At 43.2% G+C, this 20,106-nt stretch overlaps 1 protein-coding gene across 3 annotated transcripts; it reads left to right on the forward strand.

Annotated features, from left to right (window-relative positions):
• The first annotated feature begins 5,285 nt into the window (after positions 1 to 5,285).
• On the forward strand, positions 5,286 to 13,458 carry TMEM100 (transmembrane protein 100). 3 transcript variants are annotated; one of them, XM_052808743.1, is made up of 4 exons: positions 5,286 to 5,504; positions 5,595 to 5,675; positions 8,550 to 8,734; positions 11,921 to 13,458. In XM_052808743.1, exon 4 carries the CDS (start codon positions 11,983 to 11,985, stop codon positions 12,385 to 12,387), a length of 405 nt encoding a protein of 134 aa, XP_052664703.1. In that variant the 5' UTR covers positions 5,286 to 5,504; positions 5,595 to 5,675; positions 8,550 to 8,734; positions 11,921 to 11,982; the 3' UTR covers positions 12,388 to 13,458. The 3 variants fall into 3 exon arrangements, with proteins under 3 accessions (XP_052664703.1, XP_052664702.1, XP_052664704.1); XM_052808742.1 differs by having other exon boundaries at positions 5,286 to 5,675; XM_052808744.1 differs by lacking the exon at positions 5,595 to 5,675.
• The last annotated feature ends 6,648 nt before the right edge of the window (positions 13,459 to 20,106 follow it).

Genomic DNA, 20,106 nt, shown 5'->3' on the forward strand with positions numbered 1-20,106 from the left:
CCAATTATAATCTTCTGCTACTGTTGTTTTATTGACTGCATTATGTAAAAGCCTTTCTTACAAATTGTTCCATGACTTTTGCAGCTTGCAAGAAGCAAATTCTTCATCCAGAAAGCTGAAAAGTAACAATAGCATCTCCCACCACAGACATGCATGTGTAAGGCAGTCTATATGAGTCAAAGGGAAATCTGTTTTTTCAACACTTCTGGAATATGCAGAAAATCTAGCCTGTCTGCTGCACTGAGATCTTTATATAGTTTATGTATTTTATGTATTTTATATTCCTGCCTAAGTATATAGGCAGGAAGGGGCACCCAGAGTGACAATCATCTCTTTTGCAAAGAACTAGCACAAGACATCCACTGTTTGAGCTGTCAGAAGAGGTCTTAAGTGGCCATTAAACACTGGCTTGTAATGGCCTTCTTCATAGAGTTGAATTTAACCCTATGACTATATCTGTATTGAGTATCTAGTTTCAGCAGAGCTCCACCCAAATAGAAGCAGATTCAGAGAATAACTGGAGTTCTGCTGTTTTCCTGCCCTCTGATACTAAATATTTTTTATCTTTGTAAAGAGTTTTAATATCCTGGACTCCTGGTATCAGGACCCATCTCTCTCATTTGGCCATGTTTACTTTTGATTTAGCCCTTTTAGCCACAGCTTTTCTGGAAAGTAACGCACTCCCTGTGCAAATAACCTGGAGATTGTGAGGTGCGACCTATTTACCTGGCCTTGAGGAAAGAGGGGTAATTTTAAAACTTCGCTGTAGGAAAGAAGGGATTGTACTATTATCTGCAAGCCCTAAAATGACTCATTCAAAAGATAAGCAAGGCTATTTGGATCTAGACTTGATTTGGCAAATGGTTGTCACTACCACACCCTCTACTTTCCTAACCTGTTTACATGGATGTAGAAATATTTCTAAACATTTCCTTTAGTGTGTGATGCTAAAGCAGATGATATATATGAAAAGGTCTCTTTTGTGGAAATAGTGAGAACTGGTCTGACTGCAATAATTCTTTCTTTTCTTTCTTACCTACACTTTAGGTCAGACACTTGACTTACTGTTAATTTCACAGAAGTCATCTATGATGTAGGAGAAAATCTGGGTATTTTAGCTATATGCAGTATTTTAGATAGATCTTATGTATAAATTTAGTCCCAAGGATTGTAGTGGAGTAGGACAAAGAAAGACTTATCAGACAGGGTAAAAGCCAGAAGATTTAAAATTAACATAAAGAAATTAGAAAAATTAGAAATAAACCATAGTTTTTTAACAGTGAAGATAGTAACATTTGAATGAATTGCTGAGACAAATTCTCCATCTCTTGATTGGATGATTTTCTGAAAAATATACTTCAGATGAGCAGAGAATTTTGGTTTCATAGTACAGATCTTGGACTGAATGTAAAATCGAATGCTTTGTGTTACGCAGGATGTCAACTAAGATAATCTGAAGGTTTCTTGTGGCCATAAACCTGTATATCTGTGCATCAATAGCCATTGAACACAATTGGCAAGTGGTGATTTCCCCGTAACACTTTCTTTCCCTTCTCGCCAATTTTCCCAAGGTGTCTAGACCCTACAGAGAAGCTTGTTTTAAAGGAAGTAATTCAACTGATGGCCTGTGTAGGTTAGCTGAAAGCTCATAATTTTCTTTCTACTGCTGGAGAGTCAATTACAACTGGCTGAAATGCTCCATATTCATTAGACTGACCATTTGAAGATGGAACAGTGTGTGCTCTTTATGCCATATGTACTGGCAGAGCAGAGAAGCAAGATACAAAATGTCTCTTGACGTCATCCACTAGGTGAGCTTGGACAAGTCACTTTTTCAGCTCTTTGTCAGCATTTTGCTTCATGTCTTTGTGCCCTGTAAATTCTCAGGGGTAGCCAGTGCACGAAAAACAAGAAAAGCCCTCTGCAAAGCCATGGGAAGAGATCATTCCTACCCTGACTTAAATCTCAGCTGCATCTGCTGGATCCTACTACAGTAGTATAACAAAAAGCACTGTTATGGTGAAATTACATTGTCTCGTGTGTGTTACCAGGCTTCCTCCTAGCTCAGCCAGAAAGCTGCCATGTTGGCTACAGATTCAGAGTTTCTGTAACCTACTTGTGCAAGATTCAGGATTTGGCTTCTGGTGGTGTGGTGCATCCCTCTGTTAATTAAAAGCACATGTCCACATAAGGAATGCAGCACTTCAAATGTGAACTTCATGTAATTATGAAAGCAGTAGGAGATAAGAATAATTGTTTTCAGCTCCAGATGTCCTGTATTCTTCAGCACTGCAGGAAGATGAAGTGAAAGTTGAGTAGGGCAATAACAAAGTTCAAATGCACAGCAGGAAACTGATGTTGACCAAAGTACTGTAGGATCTAATGGAGTTCAAAGAAAATTCCTTTCTATATTCCTAGTCACCAAAGAGGTTTCTCACTATCGTTATAAACACATCCATTTCATGAGCCTGATTACGCCCAAAGTGGGTGGTTTGCATAGCTATCAACCAACAGGGCTGAACTCCCTTGTGCTGTAAACTGTTTTAATGAGAGGGGAGCTACAGCATTTTATGTGAAATGATTTGGTTCTCTGTTTAACTGGCTTTGTTAAGGACTCCTTTCCCCATCACAAAACACATACACTGCATGACATGGTAAGGACAATTTACAACATATTAAACATGTTGAAAGAGTGCTTTCTAGAAGGTTCAGTAAATGCAATCAACTGGCATGTCGTGTCCATGTGTGGGCTTAGGGTTGAAATAAAGGAAAATTCAGTGGAGGATTAGGGAAAAGGCAAGAAAAACTAATTGAATAGGGAGTCTACAATGGTAGTACTTTGCCAGATTAATGAGTCACTGTTTGCCGTGCTGCTAAGGCCCACGAGACTGTTAGAAACTCAAAGGAAGCCATGAAGTATTGCAAGTGTGTCTTAGTAGGCAGAGCAACAGCATTGCTCAATTTAGGAGTACAACTCTGCTCTCTCAATAGGCTGCATGAGTTCCAGAATCACACAGGCTTCTTGCTTATTGTCCCAGGCGCTGAGGCTGCACCTCCTCCGAAGCAGCTGTGTTAAGGCCACAGGGAGGAGATTTTGTCATTTAGTGCAGGTCCTAAAGGGGAACTAGTAGGATTTAAGCATGGCAGTCCAAAATTGTGAACCTGTAACCCCTCACTGCAGCTGTTGCTCAGTCCTGAAGTTTCCTCAGCTGTTTGCACTGAATTTCTGCAGGTGCCAAACGTGCTGTTTTGGGTATGTTTGGTGCTTCTTTCCTTATATCCTTGGAGAGTCATGCTGAGAACACAGCAAGACCTTAAAAGGCAGAGGTAGTCAGTCATCCCCTTTTTAAAAGGCCAGAGGGGTGGTGCCCAAGTTGTGTTTGGCCCTTACGTGCCTGAGAGCTACAAACCCACCCTTGTAGGGGAGAGCCCACTAATGTCGCAGCACTAGATTGGGAGATGGCATTCCCGTCACTTTTCATCTCAGCTTTTCTGCTTCACAAAAAGGAGTTACAATTGCATGGGGTCTGGGAGAGCGTGTGACTTTCTAGCCTATTGTTAAGGCATTTATTTGTACAGAAACATAGGAATTCTAAGCCCAGGTTCAATGCTTGTTTATGCGTACTTCAGATTAGTTCGTCAAAAATCAGTATTGGGAGTTATTTTATGTAATGCTTTCAGTATTTTATGTAACACTTTCAGTAATAAAGTTGGCATGGAAAAGTAAGAATGTACGAGTGCAACTGTTGGTGGTGTAAGCATGGGAGGGAGGTTCTCTATCAACATAGGAGGACCAAATACTACACTGGAAGGACTAGAGAGGAATTGATGTAATAGGAATGTGGTGAAATTTAGGCCATGCACATATGTGCTAACAGCAGGAATTTCTGATATAAAGTGATAAATGGAACTGTTACTGGAGAAAAGTCCAGATATACTGAACAATCAGAGGATGATTATGAAATGTTAGTATTTCTGGTAGAGACAGGAAAATACTTGCGCTTCCATGCAGGATACTGGTAAGGCCAAATCTGAGAAAAATGATGATCAAAAATAAGACTGAGAGAGTCTGATTTCTACCTCTTAGGACATTAGAGGGTTAATTGCCAAAAGAAAGAACACCTATTTCTGCCAAAGGCTTGTTCATCCATGTATAACTGTCTATGAATCCATGAAGCTAGAAACAATATAGAGGTTCCTATATATCAACAGAATAAGGCTCATAGCCTTCCAACAGAAGGAATAGGAAACCCAGTTGGTTTGAAGTGGAACTCAGCAAGTTTAATAAAGATATTACCTGGCACGGCTGCCTGTATTAGGAAGGACTGGACTTAATGGCCCAAGAGATCCTCTCTGATGACAGTTCCCCTCAGATCCAGTTTGCTTGTCATTTCTGCTGAAATGCCGATGTATTTGGAGGGAACGCTAGCAAATGGGGAAAAAATGCCAGTTTCTTGTATAAAGTTGTGGAGCTCTCCCAGAACCCCCTGGCTGATTTGGCTGGAGGAGATGAACCCTTGGCAGGATCACCATCACTGGGGAGTTCTTAATGATACACAGGGTGAAATCCTGGCCCCTGTGAAGCTGGTGGAAGTTTTGCTATTAATTTCTGTGAGGCCAGGATTTCACCCTGGAAAGGGAGTCAAAAGTACATGCATGCTTTCAGAGACAGAGTGGCTGATTAAATACATCTGGTGCACTGCTCTTTTATCAATCATTGATAAAATAGTGCCTTTTAAATATAAACTTTGGGTAAGCTTAACTGCAAAATTCAAACATGTCCCATTACAAGCCTTAAAAGCAAAATTTGTCTGCTTTTTGTCTGAAAAGAACAGAAATCATGGTTAAAAAACCCACATACCCGTACCCATCCACTCCAAACCCCTGTAGTACTTGATGTTCTGCTGAAATGAGCGAATAAAGCATAGAAAAGCCAGTTAAAATATTTCTAGGTGATACATTAAACTTTATCCTTGAAGGATGTCATCCAAAACTACGTTCCTCCTCATTTGATGCCTGAGCAGTTAAACACCAGCTAGGAGTTCATCTGGATTTCAGCACGGACCGTGCTTTCGCAGTGCCACCCAGCACTGCCACTTCTGATGTCCCAGAAGGGCTCAGCACAGGCAGCGAGCCCTCTGGCTGCGCTCGCTCGAATCACGACGCGTGGATATCGACGGGGCCGGACACCCCTCATGGTGCTGTGCAGGAGGACAGAGAGGGCTGGAAAACACTCGCCCAGGCCCCGCGTTTAACCTGACACGTCTAGGGTGTGATGCAGAGCCTCGCCACGGTGCGTGACCTGGCGAAGCAGGAGGCACGCACGTCCCCACCGTGTGCGTCTCTGAAATGGGCATGTGAACCGTGCAGCGCCGGCATCGCCGGCCGGGACAAGCAAAACCGCGGAGGGCAGGGCAGCCTCCTTGCTCGCCCTGCCCAGCCTGGCATCTGAAGGACAGCCTTCCTCCCGGCCGCCCTCCCAAACCAGAGCGGGACCTTCCCCGGTGAGTGCCGCCCCGCCCGCGGCAGCTCCCGCCGCTGAATTTGCTCCGGTCCCTTAATTGTTTCGCTCTCACCAAGAACTTTGTTTACAGTCCCTTGTGCGGCGAGCTGCATCCCCCTCTTATGCTTGCTCCGGGCTGGTGTCCGCTGCAGTCCCGTCCGGCAGTCGGGAGGTAAGGCTCGGCACGGCACGGCACGGCTCAGCACACCATACTACAGCATGGTCTGGCACGGCTCAGCTCAGCCTGGCACGGCTCAGCTCGGCCTGGCCTGGCATGGCACGACTCGGCACGGCATAGCACGGCACGGCTCGGCTCGGCTCGGCTGGCAGCCGCTGGACCCGCTCGCCCGGCGCCCGCAGCCCGGCGCCCGCAGCCCGGCGCGGCGGTCGCGCCCCCGCCGGCTCTCGGTGCCCGCGGGGCTCCGGCCCCGCTGCTGCCGCGGGCAGCGCCCGGGGCCCGGCTCGCCGCGCCGGCGGGGCGGGCTGGGCTTGCTCGGGCACTCCAGGGAGCCTCTCCGCTCCGGCCGGTGGGTCCTGAGGCGGTTCCTAGCACCGCTCCCTCCTGCGTGGCACAGGGCTTCTCCCGGGGGATGAAGTATTACAAGGAAAAGCTTCGGGGTCTCCGCGGTCGGAGCTGCTCCCCGCGTCGCGGGTCGGCGTGTAGCCCCCGCGGAGTTGTGCCTTTTCGTTACTGGCGGGCTGTGTAGCAGCAAGCGTGCGTAAAGCTTTCCGTGCTTCTTCGCGTCTCTTCTGCCGTGCATAGGTGTTCGGGGACAGGCGTGACACGCGGTGGTTTGCCCTAGGTGTGCGTGGCGTTTTACAGACGCGTTTGAAAGTTTGGCAATCTGCAGATAACAAACTTTGTTTGTGGAGCGGTTTGGTTGGCTCCCATCCTACCCTCCAACTATGTCTGAAAAATGAAAAAGGTGTGAGAGCTTAAATCTGGTAATCATATTACCCAAAAACTTGGTGGTGGAAACTTATGGCATCCTGAGGGTCAGGCAGTTGGCATGGGTGTGATGTGTTCTTCTCCTACCCCTGTCGTTCAGGGCCTGATCCTGGAGTCTTGTAAGTACAAATTCTAGTTATGTATTTCCAGGAGCGTTCACATGGGCAAAAGCTGCAGGATTGTGTTCAGGATTACTATAGTCTGTTGAATTCCAAATGAACTCTGGCTCTCCTCTCAGTACAGAAGGACTCCTTATGCTGTTTTCCATAGTCACTTTAATGCAAAACCAAGTGTGAAGCATGAGCATTATGATTTATTGGAATTTTAGATAAGCAAAAAAGGGTGTCTGAAATACATGCAAGACAGAGAGAATCAGGTCCGGAGCCTGAAGGCAGGAATGTGTCCTACTGGTTCTGGGTAAAATGCAAAAAAGGAGAAAGGATCGTAGTGGCTGAGAAATACCAGCTCTTTGCACTTGCACAGGGATATTCAGTATGTGGGAAGCCTCCTGAGAGAGCACCACATGAAATCATTGAGAGTTAAAATATTGGAAGCTTAATGTATAGATTTCATGTGTTTCTGCTTCTCAGCTTTGTGGTGAGGGAGAGAAGGAGGAGGGAAGAAATCCTGTCTAAAAAAAGTTGCTGTCAGTCAGGTTTTTTGATAGACATTCATTTAAAAAAATTACCTAAACTATATGGAGTCAAGGACAAATACAAATAAATTGTATTTATTTGACAGAGTAATTAATCTTTTCGAAGAATGATGCTAGCAGAGTGGCTTAGGGGGCACAATTGCACTAGGAAGAGCTTTTCAAACAAATGTAACCATTCTTGTAATATGAGTGGAAGCTGACTGCAAGATAATTTCAGAGGTCTGCTTTTGTTTTAATGTAATCTAGATAATTTATCTAAAGTGGTGTTTGGGTTTTTTTCTGCATTTCCCTCCAAACTTTTCAAAAAGTTAAACTAATTTCTAGGTAGTGCGCACAAGAATATAGTCAAGGAGACAAGGAGACTTCCTTATTATTATCTAACTTCAATAATCGGCTAAATATACTTTAGCTATGTCACAGGCTTATTCCAAGGATCATCTAGAGAAGAACAGCAGCAGTTTGTGCCTGTAAATGTTTGTGCTTGTGAAATGATAGCATGGTCTAAATAACTTAAAAAGAGAAAAAGCCCTTAAAGTTTATCATTATATGAACTTATTCTCATGAATTTATTCTCATCCCCACTTGGGACTCCTGCTTCAGTGTCAAAATGATCTTCCATAATCATGCACATGTAGAAAGGGAATGTTGAATAAGATTAGCAACATAAATCTCTGCTGCTTCATAAGTTTTACCCAGCTGCTTGGTGATTTCACAGCTGTTTCTGCAGTTGATAACAATTTCCATCGCTCTGCTTTCTGCAGAGCTGTCACACTGCTCTGCCTGCAGATTCTGCCTTGTCCCTATTTGAGTTATGAATCTTATTTTAAAAAATCTGATAACAGAAATGAATAGTAAATATTATGGACTTATGTTTATTACAGTGAGTTTTTGGACTCAGTTTGCCTTTTTTCTGAGAGACGTTTTCAGGATTATATTACTTAGGTTTTGTTATAGTAGAATAGATTTAAAAGGGTTTTTTAGTGGGAAGCTTGTTGTCACTGTCAGTTTACAGCTAGGAAAACCAAGGCACAGGGAAATGAAGTGATTTGCTCAAAGAAACTGGAGACATAGAGGAGGCAAAACCCCAAGTATTCTGAGTTGATTCACATAGGTGAAGTGAGCGATAGAAACGAAGTTAAATGAGATTTTTAACTATAGAAATTCATGTGCATTACCTTTTCCTACCTAGCTCTTTCTGGAGGACTTGCCTGGGTTGTGACACGCATCATCGAGACATCGCATCATCAAAGGAAAATGTTACATAGGGCCAGAAATGGGTGGCTGCTGCCAAGAAAAGAGGCAGAAACCACTAGGAGAGCCAGAGGGAGAACATCTCCTGCTTCGGTTAGGTTAGGAGCAGGAGTCAGCATACAGCGGCAGCTTTTCCATGCAGGAGTTTTGTTCTTAAGAAGCTGATAAATATCCAAAAACTTTTCTTGTAGGAAACTTCCATGCTAGAATATTGTCACCTCCAATTCATCATTCAGCAACATCTGACACTTCAAAGCCTGGGGCGGCTCTTACTGCTGCATGACTCTGCCTTGAACTGACATACGAGACATCTTAAGCAGTCTTCCTTGGCTTCCTGAACCAAGGGATTTTTTACGATGGATTTCTCATGGACCTGGTAGGTGTGCATGCTGTTGGATTTCATGGCTTTTCAGTAAATCTCAGCTTACGCTTATTAGTGGGTAAAAGATTCCTCTCCCCTTTATCCAGTGTTAGCCACAGATTGCCACAGAAACACATTCTTCCTCCAAGTCAAAGTAGCTCCTTAAGACAGTACTTCTAGTATGATTAGTGAGAGGATGCTGGTGTTGCTGGGTATCTTTGCCTAAATTTCTTGCTCTGAAACTTGAACCAAGTCACCTGTTGGCATAAGTCAGAAGTGACTTTGCTGGCAATGAGGATCTAGTGCCGTATTTTCTAGGGCTGAATACCTTTACTCACACTTCAAATAGGTTCTTTTGTTTATTTAACTTACAGTATTTCAATAGAGGTTTGTTTATTTGTTTTATATGAATGCTTGTCTGCTTACATCCTATTACAGGCAAGAACTGTGCTCCTCAGAAATCAACAGGTATTTTGCCATTGACTTAATTTTGGTGGTTTAGGAGTTTTTTTTTAAATTCATGTTAGTTTTGACTGTATAAATATATCTTCTTCATAAATCTCTGTACAAGACATCTAAGAGATGTAATGCTCATTGGGGATGTATCTGAAGCAGAGGGACAAGGACTGTAGAGACAGGAGTAAATATACTTTGATTGGATGTTAAAGTTTTTCAGCATAATCATGTTTATTATGAGCCCAATCCAAAACTGTTTCAAGTTATTGGGAAGTTTGCCTGTTTCTGTGACTGTTAGAAGAGAGTATATGGACTTTTGAATAGTTGCTACAATGTATTTGGAACTAAGAGACCTTTTATATGGAAACCAGTTAATTTTTTTTCCTCCCACAAATTTAATAATCAAATGTTGAACAAATTGAATATGTTTAATGGTAAGATCAAAAAAAGGTGACATTTGGGGACCACATTCTCCCATTGTGCTGAACTTCTGTAACATTTTATGCATAAGTAATGCTGCAACATAATGACACCAGTGTGAGTCTCACTGCCATGTAAGTCATTATAGAAAATGCAGAACTTGGGCTCAGATCCATGTGGGGACAGATCGGTGGCGCTCTAGAGCAACCTCATGGCTTTCCTGGGCTCTTTCAACTGATATAAAAGGTGCTTAATCATGCGTTATGATTCGAAGTACAAAGCAACAGAACCTAGGAGAACCGAGGATATCTAAGGTGTCAGCACAAATATATTTGCTTTGGCTGATAAGCACTGATCAGATCCCCTTCCTGCCCTTGGAGATACCAAGTACCTTCACAGAAACACACAGAATCACGGAATGCTTGTGGTTGGAAGGGACCTCTGGAGGTATCTGGTCCACCCCCCATCCCGCTCAAGCAGGGTCACCTGAAGAAGTTTGCCCAGGACTGGCCAGATGGCTTTTGAATATCTCCAAGGATGGAGACTTCACAGCCTCCCTGGGCAACCTGTTCCAGTGCTCAGTCACCCTCACAGTAAAAAAGTGTTTTCCTGATGTTCAGACAGAACCTCCTGTGTTTCAGTTTGTGCCCTTTGCCTCTTGTGCTGTCAGTGTGCGTGCTCAGTGTGTGCTCGGTTGCGTTGTGCTCAGTGTTGTCATTAGGGAGGGAAAGGCTACTCTGTCTTGTAGCTGCTGAGCCCCTTGCAGGATTGACCCCTGAAGGTAGCTGACAGCAAGATACAATATTGAGCTGAGCACTCTACCTTAGAGAAGTAGAACAAAAGCTTTGTCAAACCAGATCTGAACTTTCCTTCTCTCATTAGGGTTCAAGGAAACTCCAACACAAACTCTCTGACTAGATACAGAGTATAGCCTGTTTGTGCGTGTGTTTAAAAATAGTGAAGTCCTCTTTCTTGCAAAACACGCAGTCAGTTATATGAGGTACCGAGATACAAAACCAAGGGCTCTCCACAATGGATGAATATATCTTAGCAACAAGGGTGGGAGTGGTGGGAAAGGAAAAGGAGAATACAAGTATCTGGCAATTAACTTCCTAGTCACAGATGTGAAGGTGATAAAAGTGATAAAAGCATTACTGCATTGCCAATGCTCTTCCTTGTTCTCTGAGCTGTGTATCATGCTGCTCATAAGAGCAAAAGCTACGCAGCCCGTACTGGAGAGTGGTGCAGGAGTCCTGTGAGCTACTTGCAGGAGGAAAACCTAGTGGTTCGCATGTCCCAGGCTCTGTTGTATGTGGTGGAGTGCACTGAGCGCACAGCCTGGTCCAAGGCAGCACAGCCGTCAGAGGCTCACCGCAGACTCCGGGGCAGCCCCCACACCACCAGAGTCCCAGTGAGATGGCCAAGGTCTGTCACGGCAGCCTGTAGTGATGGAAAGCCACGGGCTCGGCTTGCCCTGATCGGGTGGACTCCAGTTAAGCACTGGGTTCCATGGAGCCAAAGGCTATTTTGTCTCATGATGTGGATGCAATCAAACTGTGCATGCTGTCTGTATGACTGAGAGTATGTATACAATATGGAGACAGGAGGACATCAACTTACTGTAACTGAGATGAGTGGATATGACTGTAAATCTCCCTCCCACACAGTAACATGGATGTGGTTCATGGACTTATAAGGGACCCATTACTTTTGCATTAAGCCGATTTAAATGGCAAGCTGACAGTCTGGCATTGATGTTGCTGTAACGGTAGGTTCACCAGCTTTCAGCTGGTGTTTGCTGAGTGCAGGGAACAGTCTTCATCCCTACTCCCCCCACATCCGTACCTAGTCATGACCATTTGGATTTTTTTGCAAAGTAGCACTTGCACTGAGAAAGGGTTCACTGTTCAGTCCTGGTTTTTGCTGGGCCAGTTCTTGCCTATGTTATTGTGATGTGCATTGGAGCAAATATGTGTAATGTGTGTGTATAGGTGTATATATGAAGAAACAGTGTGAGAATTACATCCAGAAATACTGACTTTAGGATGTAACTTAAACTGGGATTTGGCCCACAACACTTCAAGGTTGGTGTCTGTCTTAGTCTGTGACACTGTTCTTTCTAGCTCTTAGGCACCTGCTGATGACTACCATAAGATTTGATTCAGATCCTCCACAATCGGCAGTGTTACAAATAAGCTTGTGCGCAAATCCTTGTGGGGTCAGAGTGTCTGCTTGTTTGCAATCCTGAGTGGGATACTTCTGTGTCACCCATTTGTCACATAACGGTAATGCTTCTTAGTTGAACTCATGCTCTTCTCTCCACAGTGCAATGCGTGCTGAGCAGAGCCTGCTGTAGCCTAAGAATTGACGAAGTCAAGACAATCAAGATGACAAACGAACCTATTAAAGAGATCCTGGGTGCTCCAAAGCATCCTGATTCTGTAACCACGGAGAAGAGTAATAACAATGACTGTGTGATAACCACCATCCCTCTTGTCAGTGAATGCCAGCTGACTGCAGCAACAGGGGGAGCAGAACTCTCCTGTTACCGCTGTACCATTCCCTTTGGTGTAGTTATCCTCATAGCCGGCATTGTGGTTACTGCTGTGGCATACAGCTTCAATTCCCATGGATCAATCATCTCAGTGTTTGGATTAGTCCTCTTGTCATCAGGACTCCTTTTGCTGGCTTCTAGTGCAGTGTGCTGGAAAATCAGGCAGCAAAACAAGAAAGCAAAGAGGCGGGAGAGCCAGACAGCGCTTGTGGCAAATCAGCGAACCTTGTTTGGTTAAAGACAACTAAGAGAAGGCTGGACAGAAGACAGAACCTTTGTAAGTCAACTTGACTATTTATCAATATGAGAGAATGCAGGTTTTAATTTAACTTTGGAAATGAACTGAAATGAAAATGGAATGGATTGAAAATACACTTTAAAACTCTGCAAGTGCTCTTAATATTTTTCTTACTGCAGACTTGGTAGTGATTCTTTCCAAGACGGAGGAAAAAACAGTTTTCCTTCACAGAAAAGTGTCGTCGTAACTGCAATCATCATAACTGCATTCTCCAACATGCTGATTGTGTTGGAAAGCGAACTTGTGAGAACTAAGAAAATAATTTGAACTGACTTGAAATGCCAGAGATCTCCTTAAAATACACACTGTGACATTTGACCAAGGGAGAAGTCATAGCATTTGAAGTGACTACAATCTTACGGGCAGATTGTCTGTGACTTAAATTGTAGCTCAAAAGAAAAAAAAAGAAAAGCAGTAACAACCAAACACACTGCAGATTGCTCAATAAGCTGATTCATATATTTTATGTAACTTTCCCCTCCCAATATCTGTGGTACTTTCCCCCTTTTTTAAACCAACTAATATTAATTTTGTTTTACTATTGAATAGAAATAGGTAGAAATGTGTAATTATATTGTCTAACCTAAATAACGGGGTATGATTATATCTTAAAACATGAGACTTTTTTTGTAAATTAAAGTGGTCAGGTTTAGCACTTTTGATTATTTTGCTATAAAATTAAAAAGTAAATTTCATTAAAATAATATTCAGTGCTGCTAGACCTTTAGAAAATCTTTTTTTATTGCTATCAAGACAGCTTGTATCTTCAACTTTGACTGCTTTATGATTCTATTTTTGTAGAACAACACCTGTGACAATAACTGTGAACATATGTACTGCTGATCTCTTCCAAAAATCTCTGTAGACTATGGATTTCGGTTTGACAGCCCACCCCCCTTGTAGCTTGATTAACAGGTCAGTTATTGAAAAATCGTAACAGTCAGTTCTGCAGACACTTACTGGCATAGCCGGTTTTAGACACAACTATTAATAATTACTTGTGGAAGCAAAGTCATCTGTGTGGTAAATGTTTGTTGAATGAGCTTTGCGTTTATGAACCTTCACGAAAAGCGGGTGCCAGGTGTCCCCTGTGTGTGTCTGAGACGTTTGATTCTGTAACTCTTGTGTTCTAGAGGTATTCCAGCTTTTCTCAGGTAATGAATAATTGCGGGGCTGGTCCCAAATTGAAATTGAAGCAAACCAGAACATTATTTCTTCATCTATGTCTTGAAGGACAAGTGGTGCTGAGCCAAGTCACAGACTTCCACCCCAGCATGTATGAGGGTGTCAGAAGGCAGAGAGGCTGCATGGAGTCCTTTTTTTTTTTTTTTTTTTTCCTCTCTTTCTCCTTCTTTTTTTTTTTATCTTCCCTTACTTTTCAGACTCAAAAGAGCTGGATGTGATTTTTGCTTTCCACTGCTACAGCGAGCGAGGCCTGTGCTAGCGTGCCTCCTCTTTGCTCTCCAGAACCTCTGGCATCCACAACGGCTGCGGCAATGCCGCTGCAGAGCACACCTGCTGAACAGGTGCCGCAGGAGATAGCCTTCTGCAAGCCATCCCGGAGCCGTATGCTTCTCGTGCTGAAATCACCCAGGCATTCTGGCTTAGGTGCCGCCTTTTCCTCTGCCCTCCATGGTTTAAGCTTGTTACATCCATAACTTATCCCCGGATTTGCAAAGTGCACTTTGTGTTTTAAATAGAGCAAGCTATATGTATGGGAGGGGATGTTTGGAGTCAGTATTTGCGTTGCCACACTCCGTGGTTACCAGACGCTATAATAAAATCATTTGCATCAGAGGAAAGCTGACAACACATTTTAGCACTTCCATAGCCCTAACTTAATCACGGCAGGAAGCTTTCCTGCTGCTAGGAGAACATGTTGCGTCACCAGAACATCTGACACCGGTGTCTAATGTCAATCACTTTGCTTAAGGTCATTAAAAATATTAGGGTGTCCCCTTACGATGTACAGGTTTTGCATGAGTGACAATTCATGGGAAATGCATAGCATGATAAATAATGGAACAGGTGGACTAAAGTGGTGTCTTTCCTGTTTAAAATGAGAAAAGTGATTGACATTAGCAAAGCTGGATAAGCTAAATAGGGCTGTTTATTTTTTTTCCCCCTGGGAACACAATAGTTTTTTCTGACTCCTTCTTCCCCCTCCCCATTTCTTTTTCCTCAGTGGAATTTTGCAGGCTGCTGAGAAGAGAATTGCAGGGGCTGTAGAGATGCAGTGATTTCCGCTAGACAAGTGTAGCAGCTCAGACCCATGATTCCCAGGCTGAGCCCAAAGCAGAAGCAGCCTGTTGCCCTCTTCAGAAGTCTTTCTCATACATGGGTCGTCCCTTTGCCATTGCTGTGATACAGGCAAACTTGCATGCGGTGTGTGGAAGGAAAGTAGAGGTGCAAGGTGAGGCTCTGCTCCAAGTCAAAAGAAAAGGCCAAACTCAGTGGAACGGAGGCAGTGGGTTCTGTGGAGCAGTTTTTTCAGGAAAGGTAAATTAACAGTGAGTAAGAGTCACTCTGCTACTACTAGAGGAGATTTCCTTTCCATTGTCTCTGCTCTCTTTTATATTTGCCCTGCATATACAAGGACACAGTAGAGTGCCTGCACCACCCTCTGCCTTGCTAGTTGTGGGGCATCTAGGCATTAAGCAGCATGTGAGCAGTGACAGACAGCATTGCAATGACCCTAGGCATGATCCCCTAGCATAGCAAAGCTTCAGATGCAGCATGGTGTCCTTGTAATATCAGCTAACTGACAGGTTGAGAGGCCTCTAGGTAATATGGGGCTGCCATAGCACACACTGCTGAGCTCAGTAGCATCAGCTGTATCCTAGTGAGACAAGGTACATGCACAAGCATTTTCATATCAAGCAGTGAGTGAAAGCCTGTGCAGGAATTCACTCTTGTTTGTCCTTTATTCAGAGAAGCAAAATAGTAACTTTATGGGGAAGAAGCCCAGCACCTGGTCCTGGTGTCCTGCAGGAACAAGGCAGAGGTTGTGAACAGTTTGATCAGAGACCTCATGCTGCTGAAGATATTTTCACATGTTTCATCACTAAATTGCCATGTGGCCTTAGAAACTGGCACAGACTTCTCCACCATCATTTGTGTGCATTGATTTTGGGACAATCTGAAGTAGTAGTAGCATCTTTTCTGAATGACCAGTGATGACGTTCAACACAAGTCTCACAGTCTATGTTTTTTCTTCCTGCAAATCTACATATTACAGACATTTTCATTACTATCCCTCTCTCTCCTTGTCCTTGTTCCAACACAGAAACAATACATTCTTTTTAGCCCTTAAAAACCAATCATTCTGGGAGACGTGCTACATGAGTACAGTGTGGCAGGCTTAGCACCTTCATGTTTCCAGAAACTGGTGGTATTGTTAGATCTGAAATGTTTTTTACAAGGACACGTTTACAACGCTTTTACAAGGGTAAACTCCCTCAAACTGGTCAGCTACAAACAGCAAAATTTCTGCTTCAGCTTTTGAACTCCATGACCTAACCTGGATTGATTTGGGGTTTCGAGTCTGGATGCTTGGTCACGCGGTCCATCGAGTCTTTGATACAAAGCCATTTGGAACTCCACAGTTGCTGTTTGCTGTTTCTCATGGGAACCTGAGAGGCAAAAGTCATCCTGGAGGATGCAACCCTGTGGAGATCACAATGACTTTCCAGTTCAGAAACACCTTCCCTTCTGGTGTGAAAAGGCTTTGAATGCGACAAATGGTATTTAGGTTCTGGGAGAGGTTGGGTGGGAGCTGATGCAAATTTTATTGTCACAATTGCTTGTCTCTCCCTTCCTGAAAGCTCTGGCAGCATTGCGCAAGCAAAATTGCCCTCACAAGGATAGAAAATTATCTAATAGGGGAATTGCGCTGGTGTACTGGGCAAATGTTACGTGGATCTTAAATAATAATTTCAAAACCTAAGCACAGGAAATTGTGTCTGTAACTACACCCTGTATTGCTATTGTACACAAAGCCAGTTATAGCCCGGGACAGTATTTTAAAATAATAATCAGTTTGGTATGACAATGCTTAGTATTTGTTCAAGTCAAAACGCCCAATTTACGATTCCCCAGTCACTTAACTTGTCATGTTTTGTACGTGACTGTGGTTCTAATACCATAATTTGCCAGGTTTAAAAAAAAAAGGAGAAAGAAAGGTTAGTTTCATGGAGTTGTGTCAAGAACTAAGTTTCTCTGCCTTGGACGCTTGGGAGAGCTCCTGTTACCAAACAACGAATGTACAGTATTACTGCAGCTCTACAGAACATGAACCAGGCTCAGAGAACGGAACGAAGAAAGGCCTGAGAATTTCATCAGGATCCAGAAGGGTCAGGCCAGGAGCAAGCCCTCTGCAATATCCCGTATACTTGCCTCAGCTTTCCTTATCCAGAGTCGAAGTCCAGGGCTACTGCTCCTTTAATACCTGAGATGGAGGTTGTTGCATATTATTAGTAGGTTTCGCTTAATTTGTTTGTACAATGGGCTCCAAAATAAGAAGATTGGTAACCATCATTTTGCATATGTATTTCCAATACCTCTGATGCCTTTAGATTGTAGGACATTTTAGCTATATCAGTATAAATCTTTGTCAATTACAAAGGGCTTTTATACATAAAAGTACATTAACATATCAGGAATTGCACTGTAAGATGTGAAAAATTATATAAATCCTGGCAAAACTCTTATGTGTAGACTAAATCTTACAGGCTAAACCATATGGGAGAACAATGGTCTTAAACTGCAGAATCAACTTGAATTTTTGGCTTTTATTCAGGTTGTTGATGTCACTATTAACATGACAGAGGACCTAATCCTTCCTCTTGTGAGTAGCCAGTTGGAGTCCTATTGTCCTAACTCATGCATCCAAAAATTTGCATTTGTGGCAAACATGGCATTTTTGAAAAACACTTTTTGGATTGATTGCTTTCACTTCTTAACTCTTCTGTGCTTTCTAGAGTAAGAGAAAAAAAGTATTAAACTTTAAAAACAGAGAGGAAAAGAGGAAAGAGAAGAACACACAACAGCAAATGTTGGACACTACCTAAAGTCAGGAGGGATAGTAGAGCTTTACACAAGTGCCTTATTGGAAGGCAGAGACCTTTAAAAATATGTAAGTCTTGTTTCTGATACATCCTTGGCTGTACCTTCAGTTTCATTCTTATAAAATGCCTGAAGTCCCCAGGTTAACATCAGTCTTAGATCTCACCTAATATTTCTTCTCCTTTTCTGTTTCCCAGGAATCAGTTAGCTCAGCAAAAGGTGGATGTTTAGTTTCTGACCATCTTTTGCAATCTGATTGAAATTAAAATGGCCATTTGGGATTTGCAGATGCAGCGCCCCTGTGGTTTTGTAAGTTATAAGGTATTCAGCCACAGTCTACTCTTGAAGACGTAGGCACTAACAAAGGTAAAGATATCTGTACTGCAGCAAGAGATGTCAGTGAATAATCTATTAAAAAAAAAAAAGTAAATAACACCAGAGCGGCCCTTCACCACCTTTTCTCAGCCACATTCCCTTTCAATCTAAAGGCCCGAGTTTGTGAATAGAGTTAACAGCTTTCCTGGAAAACTGGCCCATGACATTATTTCCTTGTGAACTCCATCCACCTGTCATGTTAGGGCTTGGTGCGACGCCAGCACTGGCAGGAAATAATAGGCAGCAGGATGCTGGTGTGTGTCGATGGCCCTGACCCTCCCATTCCTGAACATGAATAAGCTTCGAGCTCACAAGGCGTCACAGCAGCGCGGCTTCTGGGCCCACAGAAACGCATGGGTGGGATGCACAGCCACTAAAATAACATCCAGCCGGCTGAGCCGCAGCAACAGAGCTGCATGGGAAGAGATGGTGTCACATTCTTGCTGCCTGCTGCTCTTTGTTCTTTTGCCTGTGCTGGATAGTACAATGGCTGCTTAACAAAGAAAAAAAAGTACAAAGTATGTTTGTATGTGAATTAGCTGAGATTCACCAAAGGAACACAAAAGCTTCATTGAACAACTTTCACCACTTCTTGAGGGAAATGCACTGGCGAGGGAACATAAGCTATCAGCTTGAAATGGTTTGTGACTAGCTTTCTCCCGATACTGCGCTGTTGTCCCCGGGAAAGGTAGTTCAATTCAGTATTTAGCAGGACAAACTCTTGGGAGATTAAATGGTGAATTAGGGGAGCCCAAATCATCCCTTAAATGAGGCTCGGGTTCAGTTTGTGACATGGTGCAAACTGAAGTGTGCATTCTTCAAGACAACCCCAGCAGCCCCTTGTCAATCTGAATAGTTGGCATCCCCAAGTCCTTCATAGACATTGGGCAGGGTGCAGAGAGGAGGATAGGAAGATTTCTTATTTCCACTTTCCCCTCTGCCAGACCACATGTGACAAAACCTATTTAGGTTCTCAAATGGCAATTCTTCTCTGCGGTACTCGGAGTATTAATCTGGAATATTAGTCTTCTTGCTCCTCATCTGAAAGCTGTAGGAGATATTTGTGCTGTCCTGAAGAACATCTCATTTTTAAACCCCAAGTCACTAGTCCATTTTTTAATATCTTGAGTTGTTCTGTATTGGTAAAAAAAAAAGAGAGAAAAGATCATATATACATACACACATATGCTTCTTTGACTACACATAGGGGCAAATAGCCTGAGATATGTGTACTTCTAATGCTTGCAGCATAAAAATGCACTCCCCCAAAGGAAGCTTCTTCCCAGGACTGATGGCTGAGAGCCAGAATAATTGCTGGAAGGGCCGGGCATGTTGGGAGTGCAGCTGAAATGAAAGTTTGTTTGAAAGCCAGTGCTCACCACCTCCCCACTCTCTTTGCAGTCTGGTGGTTAACAAACGTCTGATCCCACAAGCTAGCTCTGGCTTCTTGTGCTGAGATGTCTGCTCCTCTGAATGAAGCCATGATCATTTTCCTCATCTTCCATGTAATGGAAGAGCTGAAATCCCACTGTACCTCACATCACGTAACTCAAGAGCTCCTCAGTTAAGAGTGCTGGGGTCAGATACACAGTCTGTGTGAATAGGCTTAGTCCTCTGGAATATATGGGGTATGTTATGTATGACCATCTGTGTTGCCACTTCTGTTTTGTTTTTAGCTAGGTAGAGACAAAATTCCATTCTTTGCCTACCAACTGATGGTGCTTCAAAGAATGACCTCTGCCATCACACAAGCAAAGGGCTTTTCAGCCATTACTCTGGCTTGTAAAATAAATTTGTAAAGAAACATCCTGATCTCTTAGCGATTTCCCTATAAATAGTTTTCATAAGAAAGTCCAATGACTGGATCAATTGTTGCCTGATCTGCAACAAAACTGGTACAGCTTAAGTTTAATGAAATCCAGGCTTGAAGCAAACCATCCTGTCACCCCTTACCCTTTTTGCCCGAAGGCAAAACTGCTGCAGTGAATAATGTCATTCCTGTGCAAAGATCAGAAAGATGGTAAAGTTATTGCTAACGTTTCAGCTCTTGCAAGGTGAGTGATTAAGTGTAATAGGACCAACACCTTCATTTGCCTCTTAAAATTAAAGAAAAACCCCCAACAATCTAGAAAAAAAGCTTATCTTCCTATGGCAAAATATTTCATTTCTTCCATCACAGCACACGACAGGCATCGTAGCCTCAGTTGCCACCAGCTCCAA

Source organism: Harpia harpyja, chromosome 14, assembly GCF_026419915.1.
Source record: "Harpia harpyja isolate bHarHar1 chromosome 14, bHarHar1 primary haplotype, whole genome shotgun sequence".
Lineage (NCBI taxonomy): Eukaryota > Metazoa > Chordata > Aves > Accipitriformes > Accipitridae > Harpia > Harpia harpyja.